The sequence below is a fragment of the Musca autumnalis genome, unplaced genomic scaffold (assembly GCF_047663935.1).
Source record: "Musca autumnalis isolate F117 unplaced genomic scaffold, ASM4766393v1 scaffold_2, whole genome shotgun sequence".
Taxonomy (NCBI): domain Eukaryota; kingdom Metazoa; phylum Arthropoda; class Insecta; order Diptera; family Muscidae; genus Musca; species Musca autumnalis.
Window position 1 is genome coordinate 6396756 of NW_027411755.1, and position 23966 is coordinate 6420721.

General features: G+C 35.3%; 1 protein-coding gene across 3 annotated transcripts in view; it reads left to right on the forward strand.

The window, feature by feature from the left end:
• The window catches only part of gcm2, a 153228-nt gene that overhangs the window by 121910 nt on the left and 7352 nt on the right, over nt 1-23966 (forward strand). The window contains exons 1-2 of one of the 3 annotated variants that reach the window (XM_073966788.1): nt 8481-8704; nt 8786-9519. The exons of 1 other annotated variant lie outside the window; for it this stretch is intronic. In XM_073966788.1, the coding sequence (XP_073822889.1) occupies nt 9509-9519 (11 nt within the window). In that variant the 5' untranslated portion in view covers nt 8481-8704; nt 8786-9508. Of the gene's footprint in view, nt 1-8480; nt 8705-8728; nt 9520-23966 lie in introns of those variants that run through there. One more of the 3 variants, XM_073966789.1, reaches the window with a different exon arrangement.

Sequence of the window (23966 nt, forward strand, 5' to 3'; positions counted from 1 at the left end):
TGGCAACTTACCTTTTAAATTACTATGAAGTGCACATTTCATCCATTTAGGAGCAGCTGCCTCATAACTCTAACTAATGGCAAATCTATGTCCACACTTTCATCGAATAATCTCCGTTTAAACAACAAATAAGTTTGAAATATTTTCTCTAAGAGATTTAACTGTTTCAAACGCCATGTGTGGTCCAACCAGTTGATAGTTTTTGTATTTATAGCTTTTTTTATAGAAAAATAAGTTAACATCAAATGGTGTGGGAGGTATATTTGGTCGCGTCAAAGGCTTGCGACGCCGTTTTTAAGAACCAACAGAGTTACAAGGATATTTTTCATCCATCCAAAAAGCCATAAACGTTGAATTTTTAGAATATTTTTACATGCTCCAATCGGGCACTAAGCATGCATTCTTTAAGAATATCTTTTCATTTATAACCGGGCAATAAATAAGCGTGGTTTTCTTGAGAATATTTCTTCATGGGTAAACCGGGCAATAAGAGTGGATTTTTATACCCTCCACCATAGGATGGGGGTATATTAAGTTTGTCATTCCGTTTGTAACTACTCGAAATAAACAAACTATATATATTCTTGTTCTACGTGCAATTCTACATCGATATAGCCATGTCCGTCCGTCTGTCCGTCTGTGGAAATCACTCTAGCGTCCGAACGGATTGACGTAGGTGGATGAAATTTTGGGAAAATCTATTATATGTACGTAGGACTTTTGGTATTGAAAGCGGGCTATGTAGGTCCACGCTTTCGTATAGCCCCCATACAAAATGACGAATGAAGCGTCGTCGTTTTAAGGAATTATTAAGATATTTGTCCCATTTTACCACCGAATTGGTTGTAATTTGGTATTTTGTGCCTCCAGAGGCCAAAAAACATTCCTACCAAAGTTGGTTTATATAGTTCCACGTTTTGGTATAGCCCCCATATAACGCCTCATATAAAGTACGCGTCATTTTAATATATTTTGAATGTATTAGTCCAATTTATATTCTTAAATAATTGGGTGCCACCGTGGTGCAATGGTATGCACGCCCGCCTTGCACGCAAAAGGTCGGGGGTTCGATTCCCCGGCCAGGCAACATCAAACATTTTTCAACGGTGGCAAAATACCCCTCAGTAATGTTGGCGACATTTCCTGAGTATTTCAGCCTTGAAAAACTTCTCCACAAGTGGTGTCTTAAGACACGCCGTTCGGACTCGGCGATAAACTGTAGGTCCCATATCATTGAGCTAAATATGAATCGGGGTGCACTCATTGATATGAGAGAAGTCTCCCTTGTCCCGTATGGGATGTTGTGGAACAATGTTTTTTGTTTTTGTTTTTTTATTAGTCCAATTTAAAAACAGAAACGGTTGTAACTTTGTATGTACTTTGTGTTTCCAGAGGCTAAGAAACATACCATAAAATGTTTATATAGGTCCACGTTTTGATATAGCCCCCATAGGACGATATCTCCCGATTTTCGGTATTTTGAAGGTTTTGGCCTCATTATCACACCGAGATGATTGAAATTTGGTATTCAGTCTTCTTTTGGGGTATACAACTTTCCCCCTGAAATTTGTAGGTATAGGTCCACGCCATCATATAGCCCCCATAGAACGGTACCTTCCGATCTTCGGTATTTTGAAGGTTGTGGCCACACTAATCCACCGAAATGGCTGAAATTTGTGGTGAAGGGTATAAAAAGTTCGGCCCGACCGAACTTAACGCTTTTCCTACTTGTTTTAGAATAGATTTTCATGGACCACCAAAGCAATACACGTGGATTTTTTAAGAATATTTAATCGTGGACCACCAAAACCAAAAGCGTGGATTGTTTAAGAATATTTAAACGTGGACCACCAAAACCAAAAGCGTGGATTTTTTAAGAATATTTTTCCAAACACTAACTGGGCAATAAGTGTAGATTTTTAGGAATATTTTTTCATCAACCACCAAAGCGATAAGCGTGGATTTTTAGGAACATTTTTTCATCAACCACCAAAAAAAAAAATTGAAAAATCTTCTAGGGATAGAAAGCATTTTTAATGTAAATCGGTTCCATATTCAATCTTTAGTGTCTGAAAAAGATGTATCGTTTATGCATTCCTCAGGTTGTGGCAACCTCTTAAAACGTAATTTATTTTCATAACCTTTTTCGTCTCTAATACATCTATTTTCCTTTTTTGGTGGGTGACATTGTAATGGCGTATGTGTGCATTATCTGAGTAGGGCAATATAAGTTAATATTACTTAATTTCCATGAGAGATGACCAAATATGCTGCTTTGTGTGTGGCTAATGGGAGAGGGTGTAGAGGACTTGATTAATTTCTAATTTTTTAACAGATTTCCTTGTTAAAAAAAAATGTTCCGTAGAAAAATACCTTAAATGATAAAATGTGTTAAAGATATGAAGAAAATACACAGCTCAACAATGCCAACTAAACCACAAGTCCCCCACCTCAATAATGGGGCTCTGCGAGTTTTGTACTCTAATCTATCAATGATTGTCTTGATGTGTGTGTCTGTGCGGTTGTTTGACAGGGTGAAAAAAACTGTTAATCTCCACGACCGCCCAGTGTGAACACCAATTAATTGCGTAAATTATCCAAAAAATAGACGAAGACGAAGAAACAAAACATTTGAAATAGTTTTGTCTCGACTTGAGGAGACCTCCAACAAGTCACACTTTGTAGTTGGTTATGGCTTAAGCTTTACTTTAAATATGTTTTGGGTAATTTGTTTAAACAATAATCATCATAATATTTTACCCCAAAAAATTAGCTTGGCATTTTTTCACTCTACAGCATTGTTGTTGTTGTGTTTTTGAAATGATACGATGCGCGATTTCCAACGTAGTTGAATTTTTGATTAATTTGTGGCGTCTGTAACATTGACAGCTATTAGTCATACCAACGAAGTCAGTATGGGGAGTTTCATGGAGATCACTTCACTTCAAATAAATTTAAAGATTTTCTTCCATATGAAGTAGATAGAAAAAAATTTTTAAAGGTTTTCAATTTAAAGAAAACTTCTAGACATAACCATTACAGCGGGACAGAAATGCTTAGATAGATATCCTTTACCAAAGAAGATATTTGAAAGGGTTTTTATTCAAAAAATCTGTTAAAAGTTATTTTGTGTTAAAAAACTTTTAGAAGGTCTTCTAACCACAGATGACCTCAGGTAAGACTTCTACCAGTACAGGACCTTATCAAAGTTTATGGAAGATCTTTAGAATATTTTTAAATGGTCTTCTATGCGAAGCAAGAAGACCTTTTCAAGAACCTTTAGAAGGTCGTCTACCCACAGAAGGCATTTGCATGGTCTTCGATCTATGGACGAACTATAAAAGGTCTCCTAATCGTAGAGGTCGTTCAGAATGTCTGCTACATAAAGAAGGCCTTTGCAAGGACTTCTATTTATGAAAGCTATTTACAAAGTGGTGGATAGAAAATACTCTTAAAAAATCCACATTTATTGCCCGGTTGATACATGAAAAATATACGTAAAAATCAACACTTATTGCACGGTTTATACGTGAAAAATATTCTTAAAAAATTCTCACTTATTGCCCGGTTGATACATGAAAAAATATTTTTAAAAAATCCACACATATTGCCCGGTTGATACATGAAAAAAATATTCTTAAAAAATCCACACTTATTGCTTTGATGAGCCATGAAAAAGTACTTACTTACTAACTTAGCTGGCCCATTACAGAACATGTGTTCCATAGACCGAACTAAGAAAAGATCTCCAATTCTCTCTGTTTTTCGCTTCGCTTTCTGGAATACCGCACCATTTCATTTCTTCATCCACTTGTATGCTCCATCGAAGCTTAGGCCTGCCGATTCTGCGTGCACCTCCATGTGGCATGTATTCATACGCTTTTTTAGCGGGTTCATCATTGCACATTCTTATGATATGGCCTAGCCAACGCAATCGTTGCATCTCGATACGTTTAACTATATTCATGTCTTTGTACAGCAGATACAGCTCGTTATTCATGCGACTTCGATATTCACCGTCAACGCAAATCGGCCCGTAGATCTTTCGAAGAATTTTCCTCTCAAACACACCAAGCACTGCCTTATCTGCTTGCGCAAGTACCCATGCTTCGGAGCCATACATTAGTAGTAGTAGTATCAGCGTTTTGTATAGTGTTATTTTTGTTTGACGAGATGTGGCTTTGTTTTTAAATTGCTTACTTAAACCATAGTAGCATCTGTTGGCCAATACAATTCTTCTCACAACTGATGTTGTTTGTTGTGTTTATGGCAGTGCCGAGGTAGACGAAGTCTTTAACTACCTCAAAATTATAGGTACCAACTTCCACAGTTGGTCCGAGCTCTATGGACGCTTTGAGCGTCGACACCATCAATTTGGTCTTTTCGCCGTTTACCGCCAGACCCACTTTCGCAGATTCTGCTTCGACCTTCCTAACGGCATCAGTTACTTCCTTTACTGATCGTCCCATGATGTCTATGCCATCAGCATAAGCAAGTAACATGTGGCTATAGGTGTAAATTGTGCCATTTCTTTTGACATTTGCATCTCGTATTACCTTTTCCAGCAAAATGTTGAATAGGTCACACGGAAGGCTGTCTCCTTGTCTGAAACCTCTTTTGGTATTGAACTGTTCGGAGAGATTCTTTCCAATTTTAACTGATGACCTAGTGTCAGTTAAAGTCATCTTACAAAGCCGGATAAGCTTTGCGGGGATACCAAATTCAGACATTGCATGGAATACCTTTGATCGGAGGGGACTGCCGGAAGTTGCTTTATAATCGACAAAAAGGTGATCTGTGTCGATCTGCATCTCTTGGGTCTTCTCAAGGATTTGCCGCAGGGTAAACATGTGGTCAATGGTGGACTTACCAGGTCTAAAGCCATATTGATATGGTCCAATTATTTCGTTGACCATTGGCTTTATCGCGCATGGGTGCCACCGTGGTGCAATGGTATGCACGCCCGCCTTGCACGCAGAAGGTCGGGGGTTCGATTCCCCGGCCAGGCAACATCAAACATTTTTCAACGGTGGCAAAATACCCCTCAGTAATGTTGGCAACATTTTCTGAGTATTTCAGCCTTGAAAAACTTCTCTACAAGTGGTGTCTTTAAGACACACCGTTCGGACTCGGCGATAAACAGTAGGGCCCATATCATTGAGCTAAATATGAATCGGGGTGCACTCATTGATATGAGAGAAGTCTCCCTTGTCCCGTATGGGATGTTGTGGAATAAGGTTTTTTTTTTTTTTTTTATTGGCTTTAGTCGTTCGCACAATATCCCTGACACTATCTTATAGGCAATAGGAAGAAGACTTATGCCCCTATAGTTGGAGCATACGGTCTTATCTCCTTTCTTGTGGACGGGACACAGGATGCTCAGGTTCGAATCGTCGGGTTCCTCCTGCCAGATGGTGCTAACTAGCTGATGCATACACCTTATCAGCGCGTCGCCTCCGGTTTTAAACAGCTCGGCTGGTAAGCCATCGGCTCCTGCTGCCTTATTATTCTTCAGCCGGTTGATTGCTGTTTTTACCTCATCTTGGCCGGGTGGTATACATTCTATACCATCTTCTGGGATTGTATCTGTGGTATCATCGTCTTCGCTACTATTGGATACCAGCAGATTGGAAAAATGTTCCTTCCATATCCTGAGCACGCTATCTGTATCTGTTACCAGATTACCTTGCTGGTCTCTACTGGAGGATGTGTCTGTACCAAAGCCATCTGTTTGATGTTTCACTCTTTGGTAGAATTTTCGGACTTCATTCTGGCTCCTGTACATCTCGATTTTTTCACACTCCCACTTTTCCATTTTTCTCTTTTTCTTGCGGAAAATACGTTTCTCTTCTCTCCTTTTCTCCCGATATCTCTCTCGTGCGCTACGCGTAGCTACTGATTGTAAAGTACCTCTATATGCCGCATTTTTCTCTTCGGTAGCAGCACGACTCTCCTGGTCATCTCATGAATTCCTTTGTGGAGGTCTCTGGTATCCAAGTATGGATTTTGCGGCTCTTTGCATGGAGTGGGCAATATTTTGCCACTGTGTTGTTATGTTATCGGGACAAGGAGTGCTCTCATTAAGCAATTGGGCTAGTTGAGTTGAATATGCTGTGGCTTTCTGTAGTGTTTGCAGCCTATCGATGTCTAACTTTCGTGTTGTGTCTGTTCGTGCTTTATTTGCTACGTTTAGACGGGTACGTATCTTTGCTGCAACAAGTTAGTGGTCCGAAACAATGTTTGCGCCTCGGAATGATCGTACTTCCAACACGCTCGATGAATGTCTTCCATCTATCACAACATGATCAATTTGATTACTTGTTCTTTGATCAGGAGACAGCCAGGTGCCCTTATGAATATCGAGATGATTAAATCTGGTACTGCTAACTACCATGTTTTTTTACAGCTGCAAAGTCTATCAGCCTCATACCATTGTCAGATGGTTTACTGTGGAGACTGAAATTCCCGACTGTTGGGCCAAAGATATTCTCCTTTCCAATTTTGGCATTAAAATCGCCTAGAATAATTTTAATGTCATGGGCAAGGCAACGGTCATATGTTTCTTCTAAGCGCTCGTAAAATATATCTTTGGTCTGTTCGTCCTTTTCTTCAGTGGGAGCATGAGCGCAAATAAAGCTGATGTTGAAGAATTTAGCTTTTATTCGAATTGCAGCAAGTCTTTCATTCACTGGGGTGAACCTGGATACCAGATGTTTTAGCCTCCGACTAACTACAAATCCGCAACCAAACTCATGCTTTACGTCATGGCAGCTATAATACAGTGCGTCACCGTTAGGTGTTGTGACGCCTTTCCCAATCCATCGTATTTCCTGTTTGTTTTTCTCTTCTTTGGTTTTTTCATAGTAGGCTGTTTTTTCTAGGGGAGGGTTACTAACCCGACGCCCAAACCCAAGTTTTTAACGTTCTTATGGGTGAACGCGCGGCACATGTTAGCTCACTACCCTTAACGGGTGTTAAAGGCAGTTCCCCAGGTGGCACCACGGGGAGGTCAGTGTCCACTTTGTTCCACATGGGCTTTGCCATGTTAAAACCGGTCAGGGCCGTCCTTTGTATCTTCCATCCCCTACGCCACCCAAAAAAATTAAAAAGTATTCTTAAATAATCCACTCTTATTGCTTTGATGGTCCATGAAAAAATATTCCTAAAAAATCCACGCTTATTGCAGTGTATGTCCATGAAAAAATATTCCTAAAAAATCCACGCTTATTGCAGTGTAGGTCCATTAAAAAATATTCCTAAAAAATCCACGCTTATTGCAGTGTAGGTCCATTAAAAAATATTCCTAAAAAATCCACGCTTATTGCAGTGTAGATCAATGAAAAACTATTGCTGAAAAATCCATGCTTATTGCTCTGGTTTGTTCATAAAAAAAATATTCTTAAAAAATTATTGCCTAGTTGGTCCATGAAAGAATACTCTTAAAAACATCGCACGGTTGGTCCATGCAAAAATATTCTTTAAAATTATTGCCCGGTCCATGATAAAATATTCTTTAAAAATCCACGCTTATTGCTTTGGTGGTCCATGAAAAAATATTCTTAAAAAATCTCTGATTCCTCAGATTATATAGCCTGAATATTTCAAAAATGTCAAATGTTCTCCACTAGGGACTTGATATAGCAAATCCCCCCATTCCGCATTCAATTAATTTAAATGTCATCCCTACAAATCTCTTACAACACAGCTGTCATGGAACAAAATTATCCCCATTGAAATGGGGATACACAATAAAATCAAACTCTCCCACTTATTAAAACATCAACTGAGAGTTGTGGAGCAAAATTATTATAATTGGTCATCTCCATAACAATTTGGAGAGAGAATTGATTATTAAATGAGAAGAGATGAATTACATTCCTACATTTCTATTTACAATGTACATCAATTAAAGTGTATTATTTAAAAAATATTAATATACATTAAATTACAACAACAACGATAATAATAACAGTAATGAAGATGAGGTGCAATAAACAACAACAGTAAACACATTAACGATGAGAAGATACATATGAGGGGGAGTAGGAGGTTTATTTTTATTGACAAACAGTTAAACCACCCAGAGGAAGAGGAAGTTGTATTCTTCTTGGCTACTGTACAAAGCAATAATGCCCCGTTATAATACTAACACACTCATCTGTTCTTCTTCTTCTGCTTGTCTTTTAATTGTAAATGTGTTGGTGTTAGGCAAATGCATTTGAAAATATTTTTATCCGACCAATCAGAAGCCGAGAAATGTTAGTTAACAATACTCCACCACTAATAACAACAACCCACACAAGCACGGTTCTTGTGCTCACACATTACTCCACTTGGCATTTGAGAGCACACACATAATACAGTGTTGCGCATTGAAGCTCTTCTTGGTGTTTGGAGAGCTGCTCTTGCCCCTTATGGTATGTTCCTTAGGTTGGGATAAGTTTCTGCGGGGATTTGGAATTCTTGTTAGGTTTAGCCTTCATTAGTGTGTGTGTCTTTGGTGTGTGCAATGGAATTGGAGTTTGAGCATTGTTTATTAAGTGGCATTTATGCGGGTGTTAAGCAACGACGTTTGGCGCGTTTATATTTCTTCCTATTTCTTGGATAAAGGTTTTTTGAAATGCTTGAATGGATGAATGTTTGGTTGGTTGATGATGTTGATATCTGCACATACTTAGAGTGTACTATGTATTGCTATGCTGTGGTAGGTAGTAGTACTTCGGCGTACTTTTTTGTTGTTTTTTTTTTTTTTTTTGTATTTATTGTTCTTTGTTTGTTTTTGTAGGTGGAGTCTGGTTGTTTGTGTATATCTGTTATTGCTGCCGGCAGCAGAAGGGGATCATTGCATGTAACCGTTAACTGTGGCTGGGGTTTCATGTCGCCTTTCATTGTCCAAAAACAGTTTCAGTGTTTAACCCGTGCAAAGCCATAATAACAACGGATTGTTTTAGTAACGCTTCATCATTATCATTGCCAACGACGCGTCTTGAGCATTGTCGGATCTTTTGCCCCCACCAAAATCCAAGCAGCAAGCACAAACCACACAAAACAATTGAAAGAAATCATAAAATAAAAATTGCCAAATACGAAATTCTTGAAAACGCGTCGGCAAATGTTAATTGGAATAAAAGAAGAAGAAAAAAAAAAAAAACAACCACCAAACTAAACTATTGTTATCAAATTTAACAATTGTTCTTGCATTTAATTAATTCATTGTTGTTATAATACAAAGCAAAAAGCATCCAAATTAAAAAAAAAAAAACAAAACAAATGAATAAAAAATAAAATAATTGAAAATAAGAAAATGATTTAGAACTAATTATGCACTTATATAATTGGCGCTTGTGGCCGGAACGTGTAAAAAAATATAAAGAAAAGTGTACACAAAGAAGCGTTTTAAAACTCCCAAAAGAAAATTTGTTAAAACAACACAAGGATATAAAGGAATACATCGCATATAAAAGCATTATCATAACAGTTTCATTTCTATTGTAGGCAGTTGTGGAATATGGTTATATTGTAAGTTTTTATTTTTTTAAACTATATTTTCAGCATAAATAAAAACTATACAATTGTTCGATGGCTAAGAGCATTTTATTTGGCAAACAAATTTTACTCTTACATCCACGGGCCACATCCTTTAAATATCAAGACTTGAATTCCAGCATAAAAGTCATGGTCTAAAGCATAAATGTCATAAACTTATTATCGAACTATCCATTAAGTGCGATAATTATGGTCATAATCATAATTATCAAACTATTTACGAAAAAGCACTGGATTTTTTGCATGGTATTGTTCCAGCAATATACATATTTGATTAATGATAAATCCTTGATATTAGCAGGCGAAACATACAAACTTGAATTCAAGCGCATTTTTAAATCTTTCAACTTAAATTAGCCCCTAATCTAGTTTTTTTTTCACGGATCTAAGTGGAAACACGTGATTGGCGCCCAACGTAAAGTATTTACACTACTGTAGGTTTTATCAAATATCTTGAATATGTTGGCACTCTAAGACTTTCTAATACGATTTGACAAAAGATAAAGTTATTGACCAAGTTCATTATATAATATTTGCTCAAAATGCATATCTACGCAGCTATGTATATGAATTCTTGGCAGATCTTATATTTATATTTTACGATTTAGCCGCTAATGTACCATTCAACGCGTCCACGGTTTATGCTAGCAACGCGACAACGGTTTATCTTTGACTTGGAATGGCCATAAGATATATTCCGAATTAAATAAACAGCCACGGATAATTTTGCGAATCTGGGGAAGAGACTAGAAGTAAATGTTTGAATGTTTATGTTCCCTGGGATGATGGTGTGAGTCTCATAATAGTATTTTTAAACATTTTGTATTTTATATTACTCGGCGCATAGTGCGAAATATGGGCACTTTAGCGGAACTTTACTCATAGCTTTTAATGTGAAGAACGTAGGTTACTAAAATGTTCCAAAAATGTTTCTTATAGTTGAGGGTCGTATGTGGATAAATATGGGCCACATAGACCTGCGGTTTCCTATAACCACCACATATCGGTGGTGACCGTTTTTACGTATTAGGTTCATTTTTCAACCGATTTTGCTGCAAATTGGTATATTTGGGTTTCAGTGGATGGAGAACATATTTACAAAATATTGTCAATATCTGCTAGCGTATTGGTATAGCCCCCATTGAACGGTATCGGCCAATATAACATATTTTACATATTCCAAGCACATTTACCAATCTATTTGCTTGCATTTTATGTTCTCCGTAGGTAGAAAACCGTTTTGCGAATTATTAGCAACGTATTTCCTCGTTTTACTATAGCCCCAATATGAAGCGGCAACCCATTTGAGATATTTAAATGGTGTTAGGTAATTATTGCCCACCGAGTTTGGTTTACTTTATAATGAGTCTTCATTAAATAGAAAATATTCTAAAAAAAACAATTCAGAGCATAGATCCTTGCTTTTGCCCCTCCCCCCAAGCATACACATACATTTGTAAATGAAAATAAAAAAAAAAATAATTTTTGAGATTTTTTATTTTTAGTATAGTGTCATTGATATAACATAAACATAACATAAATTTTACAAATTGACCGTTTCGACTGAGGATATGTTTATCTTATTACACGGTTCTGACAATGAGTATATCACCTAAAAGCATCTGGTGCAACTATTCTTTGACTTAGGTACTTAACGATGTCCTGAGAAAACTGCTCAAATTTGACCATTTTTATACCCTCTACCATATAGAGGGTATAATTAAATTTGTCATTCCGTTTGTAGGGGGCCACCGTGGTGCAATGGTTAGCACGTCCGCCTTGCACTCAGAAGGTCTGCGGTTCGAATCCCAGGTCCCATATTATTGAGCCAATATGAATCGGCGTGCACTCATTGGTATGAGAGAAGTCTCCCTTGTCCCATCTAGGATGTTTGGGGAACAATTATAATTATTACATTCCGTTTGTAACACATCGAAATATTCGTCGGAGACCCTATAAAGTATATATATTATTGATCAGCATAAAATTTTAAGTCGATCTAACCATGTCCGTCTGTCTGTCCGTCCGTCTGTCTGTTGAAAACAAGATACAGCTCGTAATTTTTAATATAGAGCGTCAAAGTATGGTATAGAAATTTGTATTACTTCCAGGATGGTTGGTATTGAAAATGTGATATATCGGTCCAAGTTTTGATATAGCCCCCATAGAACGGTACCTCCCGATTTTCGTTATTTTTGAGGTTTTAGCTTCATTATCCCACCAAAATGGCTGAAATTTGGTATTTAGTAATCGTTGGGTGTATAAAACTTTCCACCTGAAAAATGTTGGTATAGGTCCACGCCTTCATATAGCCCCAATAGAACGGTACCTCCAGATTTTCGGTATTTTAAAGGTTGTGGCCACAATAATCCACCGAATTGTCTGAAATTTGGTACTTTGTCTTCGTTGGGGGTATAAAACTTTCCCCCAGAAATTTTTCGGTACAGTTCCATGTCTTAATATAGCCTCCATAGAGCGGTACCTCCCGAATATGGTTATTGTGAAAATTAGCCAAATTTTTTATCGAAATTACTGAAATTTGAAAATTTGTCTTCTTCATACACGAAGGGAAATTGTTCCATTTTAATTCAATACAAATCGTGGTGGAGGGTATAACAAGTGAGCGTTGAACTGACAACTCTTGGTTTTGTAGTCGGACACACACACTCTGTGCCACCGTACTCATTACTTGTTAAAAATAAATTTTAAAGAAATAACCCATTATTTTCTTGCCTACAGGTAATGTCTAAGTTGGTTTGTTACATTACTTGGTAAATGATTATTCTGCTGTTGTGGCTTACAATTTTTGCTGCGGTACCATGAACGACATCTGCGTACGTTTCAAGGCCCAAGATCGGCGAATCGATGTCTGAAAAAGTACGCGCCCAATATTACCAAAAACATATTTACATCATAGCCGACCAAGAAGAGCGAGCGCTTAAATTGTTTATGTGTGGGTAAAATTACACTAACTGAACAGGGTGATGATTTTCATATTGAGTGTGAAATGAAAAATATATTGTTGGCGCGTTCGCTTTGTATGACTTAAATTAAAAATAATATAAATAACTTCATAATTTGAAAAGTATTTTTCTTCATACGTTAATTTTTTTGAGAGAAAAAACAAATTGTATATAAAAATGATTTTTTAAGACTTTCTAAGCATACATACATTTTTTATTGTTGCATTGCAGACGAGGCATTCTGCGTCATTAAAAATATTAACACAAAACAAAAATCATTTTCAAATTCTTCCCTCCACATATTTGCTGTACAACTGCAAAATCTTTTCTGTGTACCCAAAAATAAACAAATAAAGCGGCATCAACCTGCTTGCATGAAATTCAGTACAAGACTGAAGTAAAAAAATCAAAACATTTGCTCTCTTACTTTGCGTTCGGGTCGCGTGTGTGTGATTTGCCGAAAAACTTCGTAACCAAATCAATACCCACGAACGGGTTTGATGTACGGTAACCTGACCACAATATTAAAATTGGCATTAAACCAAATATAGAAAGGTGCATATCTCATTTGTCCAACTGTCTGAAAGACTTGTGGACCGGCAAAAGTATGGAAGCTAACAACAGCACAAGATTAAAACACCATGATATACGTAAGGCATATAACAGTCATCAGATCAACTTATTAGAAACTAAATATATCAGGTTGTTTATTCAACACACACAAAATCGATTCGAGAAGTAAACATCGACTGGAATCTAGAGTTCGTTACTTCACGAACGAATTAGTTCAATCATAAGTTTCATTAAAAAGAGCGCATGAACTAGGTTAGTCGATATAATAATTGTTCCACAAACATCCCAGATGGGACAAAGGAGACTTCTCTCATATCAATCCCCGATTCACATTAGCTCAATGATATGGGACCTTAGTTTATCGCCGAGTCCGAACGGCGTGTCTTAAGACACCACTTGTAGAGAAATTTTACATGGCTGAAATACTCAGGAAATGTCGCCAACATTACTGAGGGGTATTTTGCCACCGTTAAAATTGTTTGATGTTGCTTGGCCGAGGAATCGAACCCACGACCTTCAGCGTGCAAGGCGGTGTGCATACCATTGCACCACGGCGGCTCCCGACCAGCTGGGTAAGTCATTTATTTGTTTTGACCGCCTTCACAATGTTAGGTTCATAGTAGTCATAAATTTAGCTCTTTTCAATTTGCAAGACATTTACCTGACTGATACCTACTGGTAGTTTCAGGTTGGATTACTTCAGGGAAAGTGCGGACGTGTTTCTTCGTTTAGGGAGGATTGGTAAGACTGCCTTGGAAACCTTGCAGCTGCGTTCATTGCGCTAAATCAGGCTAGCTTTATCGCGATAGATTTGTTCTAACTGCCGCATGAAGTTACACAGGGGTGGTGGCTTGATCGAGCTGTCGATCGCAATAAGGGGGACACGATCCGCGAAGCGCCATTTCATCCGATATTTAATTTCCATCGATGTTGCAAACCAAAATTGATTCTTGCTATCCAAAACTGGCACAGACATGATAGTGTGGGACCTAAGTTATTTAAGGACCGCTTGACTATCGACGTAGATAGCACTGTGAACCGAAATTTTGGGTAGTGGAAAATTCCTTTTGGGGGTGATAGCACCTGATGAGTATATACAGAACCCCAAAGGGCAGATCCGCCGTGAGTCGAACTTTTGAGTTATGGCGTGATGAATTTTTCACTGGAGACCCTATAAGCCGTCAGAAATTAGCGTTATATCTTTCGCTGTTGTTTTGGCTTACTTTTGATATCACATGTCTTCAGTCAAATCTAATGAGGATCTTTTTCGTAAAACATTTCGACCTTATAACTCGCTTCATTCCGCGTCCTTTTCGTCCTTTATTTCAAGAACCGCAATAAAAGTACCACAATATGACATTTTTCAGCTTCGAAATGTTCTGCAAAAATGTCGCTCAGAAAATTTTAGGTAAGGCTCTCATTGACAACTAATCGATATTGTCGCGTTTTCATGGTCCTTTTTGCATTTACCCAGTTTTTGTTTTTGCTTTCATACGGGCAAAAAATGTGCTTCATCAAAATAATGGTTTTATGTTTGGACGACCCCAAGTATGTTTGGACGAGTCGATTAAGCAATGTCCGTCCGTCTATCTGTCTGGCAGGCTGGAGCGCACGATAACTCTCGAAAGGATCAACCGATTCGATCCAAAATTTGACATTCGTAATATTTTGTCTAAACTTAGTTTAAGTGCGAAGATGGGTTTTATCGGTCCCCTCCTCGGTACCTCCCCCACAAAAATTCAAAATGTTCGGAAATTTGTACGTACGATAACTCTTGAAAGGAGTAACCGATTTGGTCCATACATACCTAATATATCTACCAGATATAGATCATGTTCAAATATGGACTATATTTGTTCACTCCGTCCGGTACCTCCCACACAAAAATTCGGATAAGTTCACTTTAGGACCTGCAATCAAATCACTTTGATTTTTGTTGAAGCAACTTGCATTCGCTGCCTCAATTACGATGGTAAAATTTTTTCAGGGGCCATACTTCTTCAGCAAACAGCCCGAAGGTGTAAAAACCCCTATGGCGCCATATGTAGTGGCTGGAGATCCTTTCTTTTTAGTATGTCCTCCGCAAAACTTTTGATCTTTAATCCTAATCTTTAATCCGGTAAAAACGCCCAACATTTTAAAACCCCCTAAATACATACGTTTTTTGGGAAAATTTTCTTTCAATATACACAGGCTGAGGGTATATCTCTGTGGGCAAAGCCGACTGATACTTTTTTACTTGTTTTTATTTCACTGGTTTAAATTTTTATTATTTTATTTTATTTCTTTTTATTTTGCTTTGACACAGCGCGTAGTTTTCTTTTTCCTTTTGCCTTAATTGTCAAATAAATGTCAAATCAGCAGTTTGACAGATCTTCCACTTTTTACACAACGAAATTTGACTCTCTTAAAAATTGCTTCCAGTTTTACTACTTTATGGTGTTAAGGAACGCTTTCCGAATTAAAAATGGTTAAATTTGAAGAAACTTTAAGGTAAAAGAACAAAGCTATAATCACTCATTTCCCCCGATCTCAGTGGTGCACAGGTTTGATGATGGGTAGGCAGAGGTGGTATAAACGCCTTTGGTTTCGGGTCAATCCGGTATAAAGAACCCGCTGCAATGGTAGTTCTATTTGCCGTATGATCTCAGCGTGACCGTTAGTATTCGTAGCTCCGCCATTAATTTAACTTGTGGAGCCGAAGTGGACTCTTGGATGCAAGATCCAGAGGATGGAGATCAAGTAGCACATTGAGGGCAGCACATTGCGGAGTGGCCTTCGTGGTACTGGAGACTAGATTTTATGCCGCTTTTTGGATGTTATTTATTTAATTTAATGCAATGTCTAACTCAAACCATGCCACCACATCAGAGCTCCATAGGCAAGATGGTTATGAATGACCTTTAGCTTCAGTCGCTAGCTATTGCCAATGGAATTCTTGCAGAGCTATTATTAATTTCTTCCGATCTGAATTAAGCATGTTTGTATCTTTGTCAAATATTTTGACATTCATCAAGTAACCAAATATTTTATTTTTAATACTGCCGGGGTTTAGGTGACATAATTTGGGAGTTTGGGTCCATATAAGTACCGTTTGTTTTAATACGATGACGATTTTGTGTTCTATCTTTTTTTATTTCTTTCTCTCTTTGAGTTCCAAAGCTAACAGATGCCTCATAAGACAATATTCCAAATTATAACGTTCACTATATTTTATAATATTTTCTAAATTCTTACGATATACTTAGATTCTGAAGCTTTAAAAATAATTTTAGTTTCTGTGGAGGTGGCGGTGTAAACAATCCATTCGTATTTTCTTATTGATATTTCAAAATTATTTTAATAGCACCATAGACTAATAAAAAGATAGACGAAGGAATACTCAATTTTGCGCCGTAAACCTACTCAAACACGAAAACTCAAAAAAGTTCGAAGACGATTTTTGCGGAAAATGGCAATATTTTCATGGATATTTTTGTCTGAGGATATTGTTCCCATCAAAAACTAACCCCATGTAGCCTTTTGCCAAAACAAAATACTTATTAACTTGTATTTTTTGGCATTTTATTTTGAGTACCTCTGTAAGCATACTCAATTCGAACATACTCGGTGAGAGCATTCCTTCGTCTATCTTTTTATTAGTCTATGATAGCAAAACTTTTTTTTAAAAGTGTTCTCATTTTCAATGTTTTTGAGTGTTTGAATATTGATTTGTTTCGCACAGACAAAATGTGTTTTTCTGGTCAAATCTGCATCGCTTGGGGCCGATGCATGCTAAATATAAAAAAACAACATTTTCGGCTTTTAATGCTTGGTTTACATTTACGAAATCCACTCGATTTCAACTGTCAATTCCATTGCATAAACGTCAAACGAAATCCTATGGATTTCAGATGAGTTTTCATTTGACGTATACGCAAAGGAATTGACATTTGAAATCGAGTGGATTTCGTAAATGTAAACAAAGCATAACTATTAATTTTATATTTGATCATACCGCCAGATTAAGCGTCAAAGAAATCAACACAAATTATAAAATATGAATAACTAAATGGATAACTATGATATAATGCCTTTAACATGGATAGGATTGATTGATTCATCAATCAGTCACCATACCACCGATTAACTTATGTTTCAATAAAGCCGAGGATGATTCCCCACAAAGAAATATATTTTTTAATTTGCTAGACATGACCGGTGTGATAAGAAAAAAAGTGACAAACTCTTACCTCTCATACCCATACTTTCCCCAACAAAAATAACAAAATAAATAAAGCTATTTCTTTAATAAATTTATCAAAAGTGTTAAAGTCAACTCACTAAATGTCATCTAATCCAGCCCTCCCAAATGCCCTTCTAGACCTCACACGTTGAACAGCATTCGTATTAAATGCATAAAAACCCCACAAAATCAAAGGCTAACAAAGATTTCCCAAACAAAAGCGATTAACTCTATCATAGAAACATTTCAATAAAAAACCAAGAACAACCAACAGAAAACTACAACACGAAAACATAATTTACTCATTGATAACACATTATGATGTCAAAACCCTAAATTATGGTCAATTGGATGGACAGACACACACACAATAGAATCACTAAAGAAGAAAATAAAGAAATTTCTAACCAAATTTTCTTTAGCTGAGAAAAAAGAATGGGTATCAATTTTACTTACTGACCAACCAAAAAAAGATCACATCTAAACAACCAACCAACCAACAACAACAATGGTTAATCATAAAGAGAGGTGACAAACTTATTATGTTTGTGTGTTTTGGAAAAGATCACAACACTAAACTATGACATTATCAATGGATAAAATCTTTATTTACCATTTGACCAAAAAAACACTAAACTCCGAATGAGGAGAATTAGGCAGCAGGGTTATTAGCAGCCCTGAAGAGAAGGAATCCTCTAAGGAATGTTACAAGAACAAACATTAAATGAGAATGAAAATTACAAATATTCTAAATAACATTATTTGAAGGCAAGTAGTAAAATTAGTTTTAACAGTAAAGAGAGAGAGAGTAAATTGAATATTAACACTAGTGACGTTTTGAAAATGGAAAGGTACGTATTTCACTTGAGAATTTTGGGGTTTTGAAGCAGAGTTTTAACATAAGATAGTTTGACTGTCTCTTAAAATTTATTATTTTTCTGTAGAAATTGTCATTTTAGCAAACTTTTTCTACAGAAAAAATGAATTCAGCATTTCAGATCGTTTTTTCCTGTAGAAAAGGTCAATTCAACAAACTTTTTCTATAGAAAAAGTCAATTTAAACAAATTTTGCTATAGCGATAGTCAAAACATCAAGAAAAAGTAAATCCAGCCGACTTTTTTAGAGAAAAAGACAATTCAGCCAATTTTTTCTGTAGAAAAAGTCAATTCAACCAACTTTTCCCATAGAAAAAGTCAATTTAGCCAACTTTTTCCATAGTAAAAGTCAATTCAACTAACTTTTTCTACCGTAAAAGTCAATTCAGCTAACTTTTTCTATAGAAAAAGTCAATTCAGCTAACTTTTTCTATAGAAAAAGTCAATTCAGCTAACTTTTTCTATAGAAAAAGTCAATTCAGCTAACTTTTTCTATAGAAAAAGTCAATTCACCTAACTTTTTCTATAGAAAGAGTCAATTCAGCTAACTTTTTCCAAAGAAAATGTCAATTCAGCTAACCTTTTCTATACATAAAGTCAATTCCAGCAATTTTTCTATAGAAAAAAATCAATTTTCTGTAGACAAAAATCAATTCAGGCAACTTTTTCTATAGAAAACGTCAATTCAGCCATCTTTTTTTTATAGGAAATCTCAATTCAGCCATATTTTTCTATAGAAAAACTCAATTCAGCAAATTTTTTCTATGGAAAAAGTCAAATCATCCAACTATTTCTATAGAAAAGGTAAATTCAACCAACTTTTCCCATGGAAAAAGTAAATTCAGATAAATTTGTTTATAGAAATAGTCAATTCAGCTAACTTTTTCTGTAGAAGAAGTCAATTCAGAAAAATTCAACTCAGCTAACTCTTTCTATAAAAAAGTCAACTAAGCTAACTTTTTTTCTATAGAAAAAGTCAATTCAGCCAACTATTTTTATAGAAAAAGTCAATTCAGCCAACTTTTTCTATAGAAAAAGTCAATTCAGCCAACTTTTTCTATAGAAAAAGTCAATTCCGCCATCATTTTCTATAGAAAAAATAAATTCGGCAAATTTTTCTATAGAAGAAGTCAATTCAGCAAACTTTTTCTATAGAAAAGTCAGTTCAGCAAAAAATCAATTCAGCTAACTTTTTCTATAGAACAAGTCTATTCAATAATTTTTTTTCTATTGAAGTAGTCAATTCAGCCAACTTTTTTAATTTAGGTAGCTTTTCTATGGAAAAAATGAATTCACTTCTTTCTATAAAAAAAAACAATTCAGCCAAGTTTGTAAATTCAACTAACTTTTCTATAGAAAAAGTCAATCCAGCCAACTTTCTGTAGAAGAATGCAATTTTCAGTCATTTTTTCTATAGAAAAAGTCAATTAAGCTAACTTTTTCTATAGAAAAAGTCAATTAAGCTAACTTTTTCTATAGAAAAAGTCAATTAAGCTAACTTTTTCTATAGAAAAAGTCAATTCAGCCAACCTTTTCTAAGAAAAAGTCATTTCAGCCATTTTTTCTATAAAAAAGGTCAATTCAGCCATCTTTTTCTACAGAAAAGATCAATTCAGCCAACGTTTTCTATAGAAATATCAATTCAGCAATTTTTTTTCTATAAAAAAGTCTATTGAGCCAAGTTTCACCCAATTTTTCTGTAGAAGAATACAATTTCAGTCATTTTGCTATAGAAAGTCAATTCAGCTAAATTCTTATATAGAAAAATCAATTCAGCTAATCTTTTCTATAGAAAAAGTCACTTCAGCTAACTATTTCTGAAGAAAAAGTAAATTCAGCTAATTGAAATTCAGCTTCTATAGAAAATGTAATTTCAACTAACTTTTTCTATAGAACATGCCAATTCAGCTATCTCTTTCTATATACAAAGTCAATTCAGCTAAATTTTTCTATAGAAAGTAAGTTCATCCAACTTTTTCGATAGAAAAGGTAAATTCAACCAACTTTTCCTCTGGAAAAGGTAAATTCAGATAAATTTTTCTATAGAAAAAGTCAATTCAGCTAACTTTTTCTACAATTCAGAAAAATTCTACTCAGCTGACTCTTTCTATAAAAACGTCATATCAACTAACTTTTTTCTATAGAAAAAGTCAATTCAGCCAACTTTTCCTATAGAAAAAATAAATTCGGCAAATTTTTCTATAGAAGAAGTCAATTCAGCAAACTTTTTCTATAGAAAAAGTCAGTTCAGCAAACTTTTTCTGTAGAAACATCTGTTCAGCCAACTTTTCTATGGAAAAAAATCAATTCAGCTAACTCTTCTATGGATAAATCAATTCAGCCAAAATTTTTTTATAGAAAAAGTCAATTCAGCTAACTTTTTCTAAAGAAAAAGTCAATTCAGCCAACTTTTTCTATAGAAAAAGTTTATTCAGCTTACTTTTTTCTATAGGAAAAGTAAATTCAGCAAAGTTTTTTATAGAAAAAATCAATTCAGCTAACTTTTTCTATAGAACAAGTCTATTCAATATTTTTTTTTTCTATTGAAGTAGTCAATTCAGCCAACTTTTTCAATTTAGGTAGCTTTTCTATGGAAAAAATGAAGTCACTTCTTTCTATAAAAAACAATTCAGCCAAGTTTGTAAATTCAACTAACTTTTCCTATAGAAAAAGTCAATCCAGCCAACTTTCTGTAGAATAATGCAATTGCAGTCATTTTTTCTAAATCAATTCAGCCAACTTTTTCTGTAAAAAACTCAATTCAGCCAAATTTTTCTATGGAAAAGTCAAATCATCAAATGTTTTCTATAGAAAAGGTAAATTCAACCAACTTATCCTATAGAAAAAGTAAATGCAGATAAATTTTTCTATAGAAAAAGTCAATTCAGCGTACTTTTTCTATAGAAAAAGTCAATTCAGCCAACTTTTCTATAGAAAAAGTCAATTCAGCTATCATTTTCTACAGAAAAAAAATTGAGCAAACTTTTTCTATAGAAAAAGTCAATTCAGCAAACTTTTTCTGTAGAAACGTTTGTCAGCCAACTTTTCTATGGAAAAAATCAATTCCGCTAACACTTCTATGGATAAGTCCATTCAGCCAAAATTTTGTTTATAGAAAAAGTCAATTCAGCTAACTTTTTCTATAGAAAAAATCCATTCTGCCAACTTTTTCTGCAGAAAAAGTCAATTCAGCTAACTTTTTCTATAGAAAAAGTCAATTCAGCTAACGTTTTCTATAGATAAAGTCAATTCAGCTAACTTTTTCTATTATATAATAATTGTTCCACAAACATCCCATAAGGGACAAGGGAGACTTCTCTCATATCAATGAGTGCACCCCGATTCATATTAGCTCAATGATATGGGACCTACAGTTTATCGCCGAGTCCGAACGGCGTGTCTAAGACACCACTTTTGTAGAGAAGTTTTACATGGCTGAAATACTCAAGAAATGTCGCCAACATTACTGAGGGGTATTTTGCCACCGTTGAAAAGTGTTTTGATGTTGCCTGGCCGGGGAATCGAACCCACGACCTTATGTGTGCAAGGCGGGTGTGCATACCATTGCACCACGGTGGCACCCAACTTTTTCTATTGAGAAAGTAAATTCAGCCAACCTTTTCTATAGAAAAAGCCAATTCAGTGACTTTTTTCATAAGAAAACATAAAAAAAGTCAGCCGCCTTTGCATATGCCAATGCTCTCCAGTGTTCACTGATTCCTCAGAGGAAAAAAACATAATCATCCATAGAGTTATTGACAAAATAGATACATTAATTAAAACTATCCACAACGAGAATAACAACAACAAACATTAGTCAAACAAAGGTTTTAACGCCACCAACCAACCCAACAATCCAAAAAACAACACTTAAAGACATGCAATGAAAACCTAGTAAGCTGAACGACCACATGGAATGACAGACGGACAGACAGACAAATATATTTACAACATAGGTAGGCTAACACCGCACAGAAACAATAACAACGACAACAGTAATGAAACCAAAACGAGAGTCATTAACGCAGACAGCACCTAAGCAGATTGATATGAATCTCCTCTTCGTGAGATTTAGGCCTTAAAATATTTGGGAAGATGCTGCAGCCTCAACAATATTTTTCTTAGCCATATTTTTGTTGTTGTTGTTCATCTTTGGACCACACTTCGATTTTGTTTTGTGGCATTTGCCCTACAAAACGTAACAATAACCTGCTGACTTCCTAGTATCCATAATAAAAATAATTTTTATGTCTAGTTTGAAAAGAAATAAAAAACACCAACAACAACAAACTTAAGAAGACGAAACGAATCACAAGCGTCAAAACAAATCATAAACATTCCAATAAAATCTAGGCTTGAAATAAATATTACAGATAGGTGGTGATGAATCAAAGTGTAACAAATGGCCCTTCGGCTCAGTAGATATAAAAGCTGATTTTGGGTTTTCAATTGGAAAAGTTTGCTGAATTGATTCTATCAATGGCAAAGGTGAGTTAAATTGGGTTTTTCTATTTAAAACAGTCGTCTGAATTCGCATATTCTTGGAAAAAGTGACTTAATTAACAAAAAAACTCTATAAAAACAAGTTAGCTGACTTAGCTTAGAACTTGGCTGATTTAATTCTATATAGAAACAAAAAAATCCATTGATATGTGGATCCATCCACAAATTATTTCTTAAAATTGTTATTTTGCGTTTTAACTCCATGGGATACTCTAGAAAGCCATTGTCTATTATTTTATTGCTAATTATGGCCTTAACGCCAAACATAATATTTTGATGGAGCATCATGTAAGACAAATTACTAAACAAAGTGTGCCAAGCTAACCTCAGTTGAGCTGTGAAATATATAACGTTTTGTTTTAAAAATATGAGCCATAAAAAATTTTAAATATTACAAAAGGGTCATAATGTGAAAAAAAAAAATACCACCAACCATACCCTTTACACCTGGTGGTCGATACTGTAACACAAGTAGATTTTTTATTTTGATTAAACGATGATTATCATTAAAAGAAAACCAGGTGGGATCAAATTCCTCTTCATAAAGAGACTCCCCAAAGAGAAATTTCGTTAGGAATTGCTAGTCGTGTTAGGAAATATCTTCAATTGGCCATCTTCCGTATGACTTGTGGTCATTTGATTCCCTATTAAGATATTATTTCCTCAATAATTAAAACATTTGCACATTAAGTTTTTGGGCCTAAACCCATAGACGAAGATCATTGATAAGACTTTTGTCACTTTCCATATTTAGAGAAAGTTAAAAGGGTCATCATATTTCCATCAGGTGTCATAGAGGAAGTACTAATACGATAATTAGGGAAGATGCTGCTTTATTATTAACATTTTTTCATTTCCTCTAGTATCGAATGTCTTCAAATGGTAAACAAAATATCAGCTTGCAGTCTTAAATGGGATGTCTTGTGATGAGAAACAAATTTGCTGAATTAGCTTTTCTAAAGGAAAAGTTAACTAAGTTGACTTCTCTAAAGAAAAAGTTGACCGTATAGACTGTTTTCTATGGAAAACTTGGCTGAATTTACTTTTTCTATAGACAATGTTTGCTTAATTGTTTCTTTTACAAAAAAGTTGCTGAATTGACTTTTTCTAAAGACAATTTTGCTGAATTGACTTTTTCTTTAGAAAAAGTTGACTGAATTGATTTTTTATAAAAAAAGTTTGATGAGAAAACCTTTTCTATAAAAAAATTACTGAACTGAATTTTTCGATAGAAAAAGTTAGCTGACCTGACATTTTCTATAGAAGAAGTTAGCTGAATT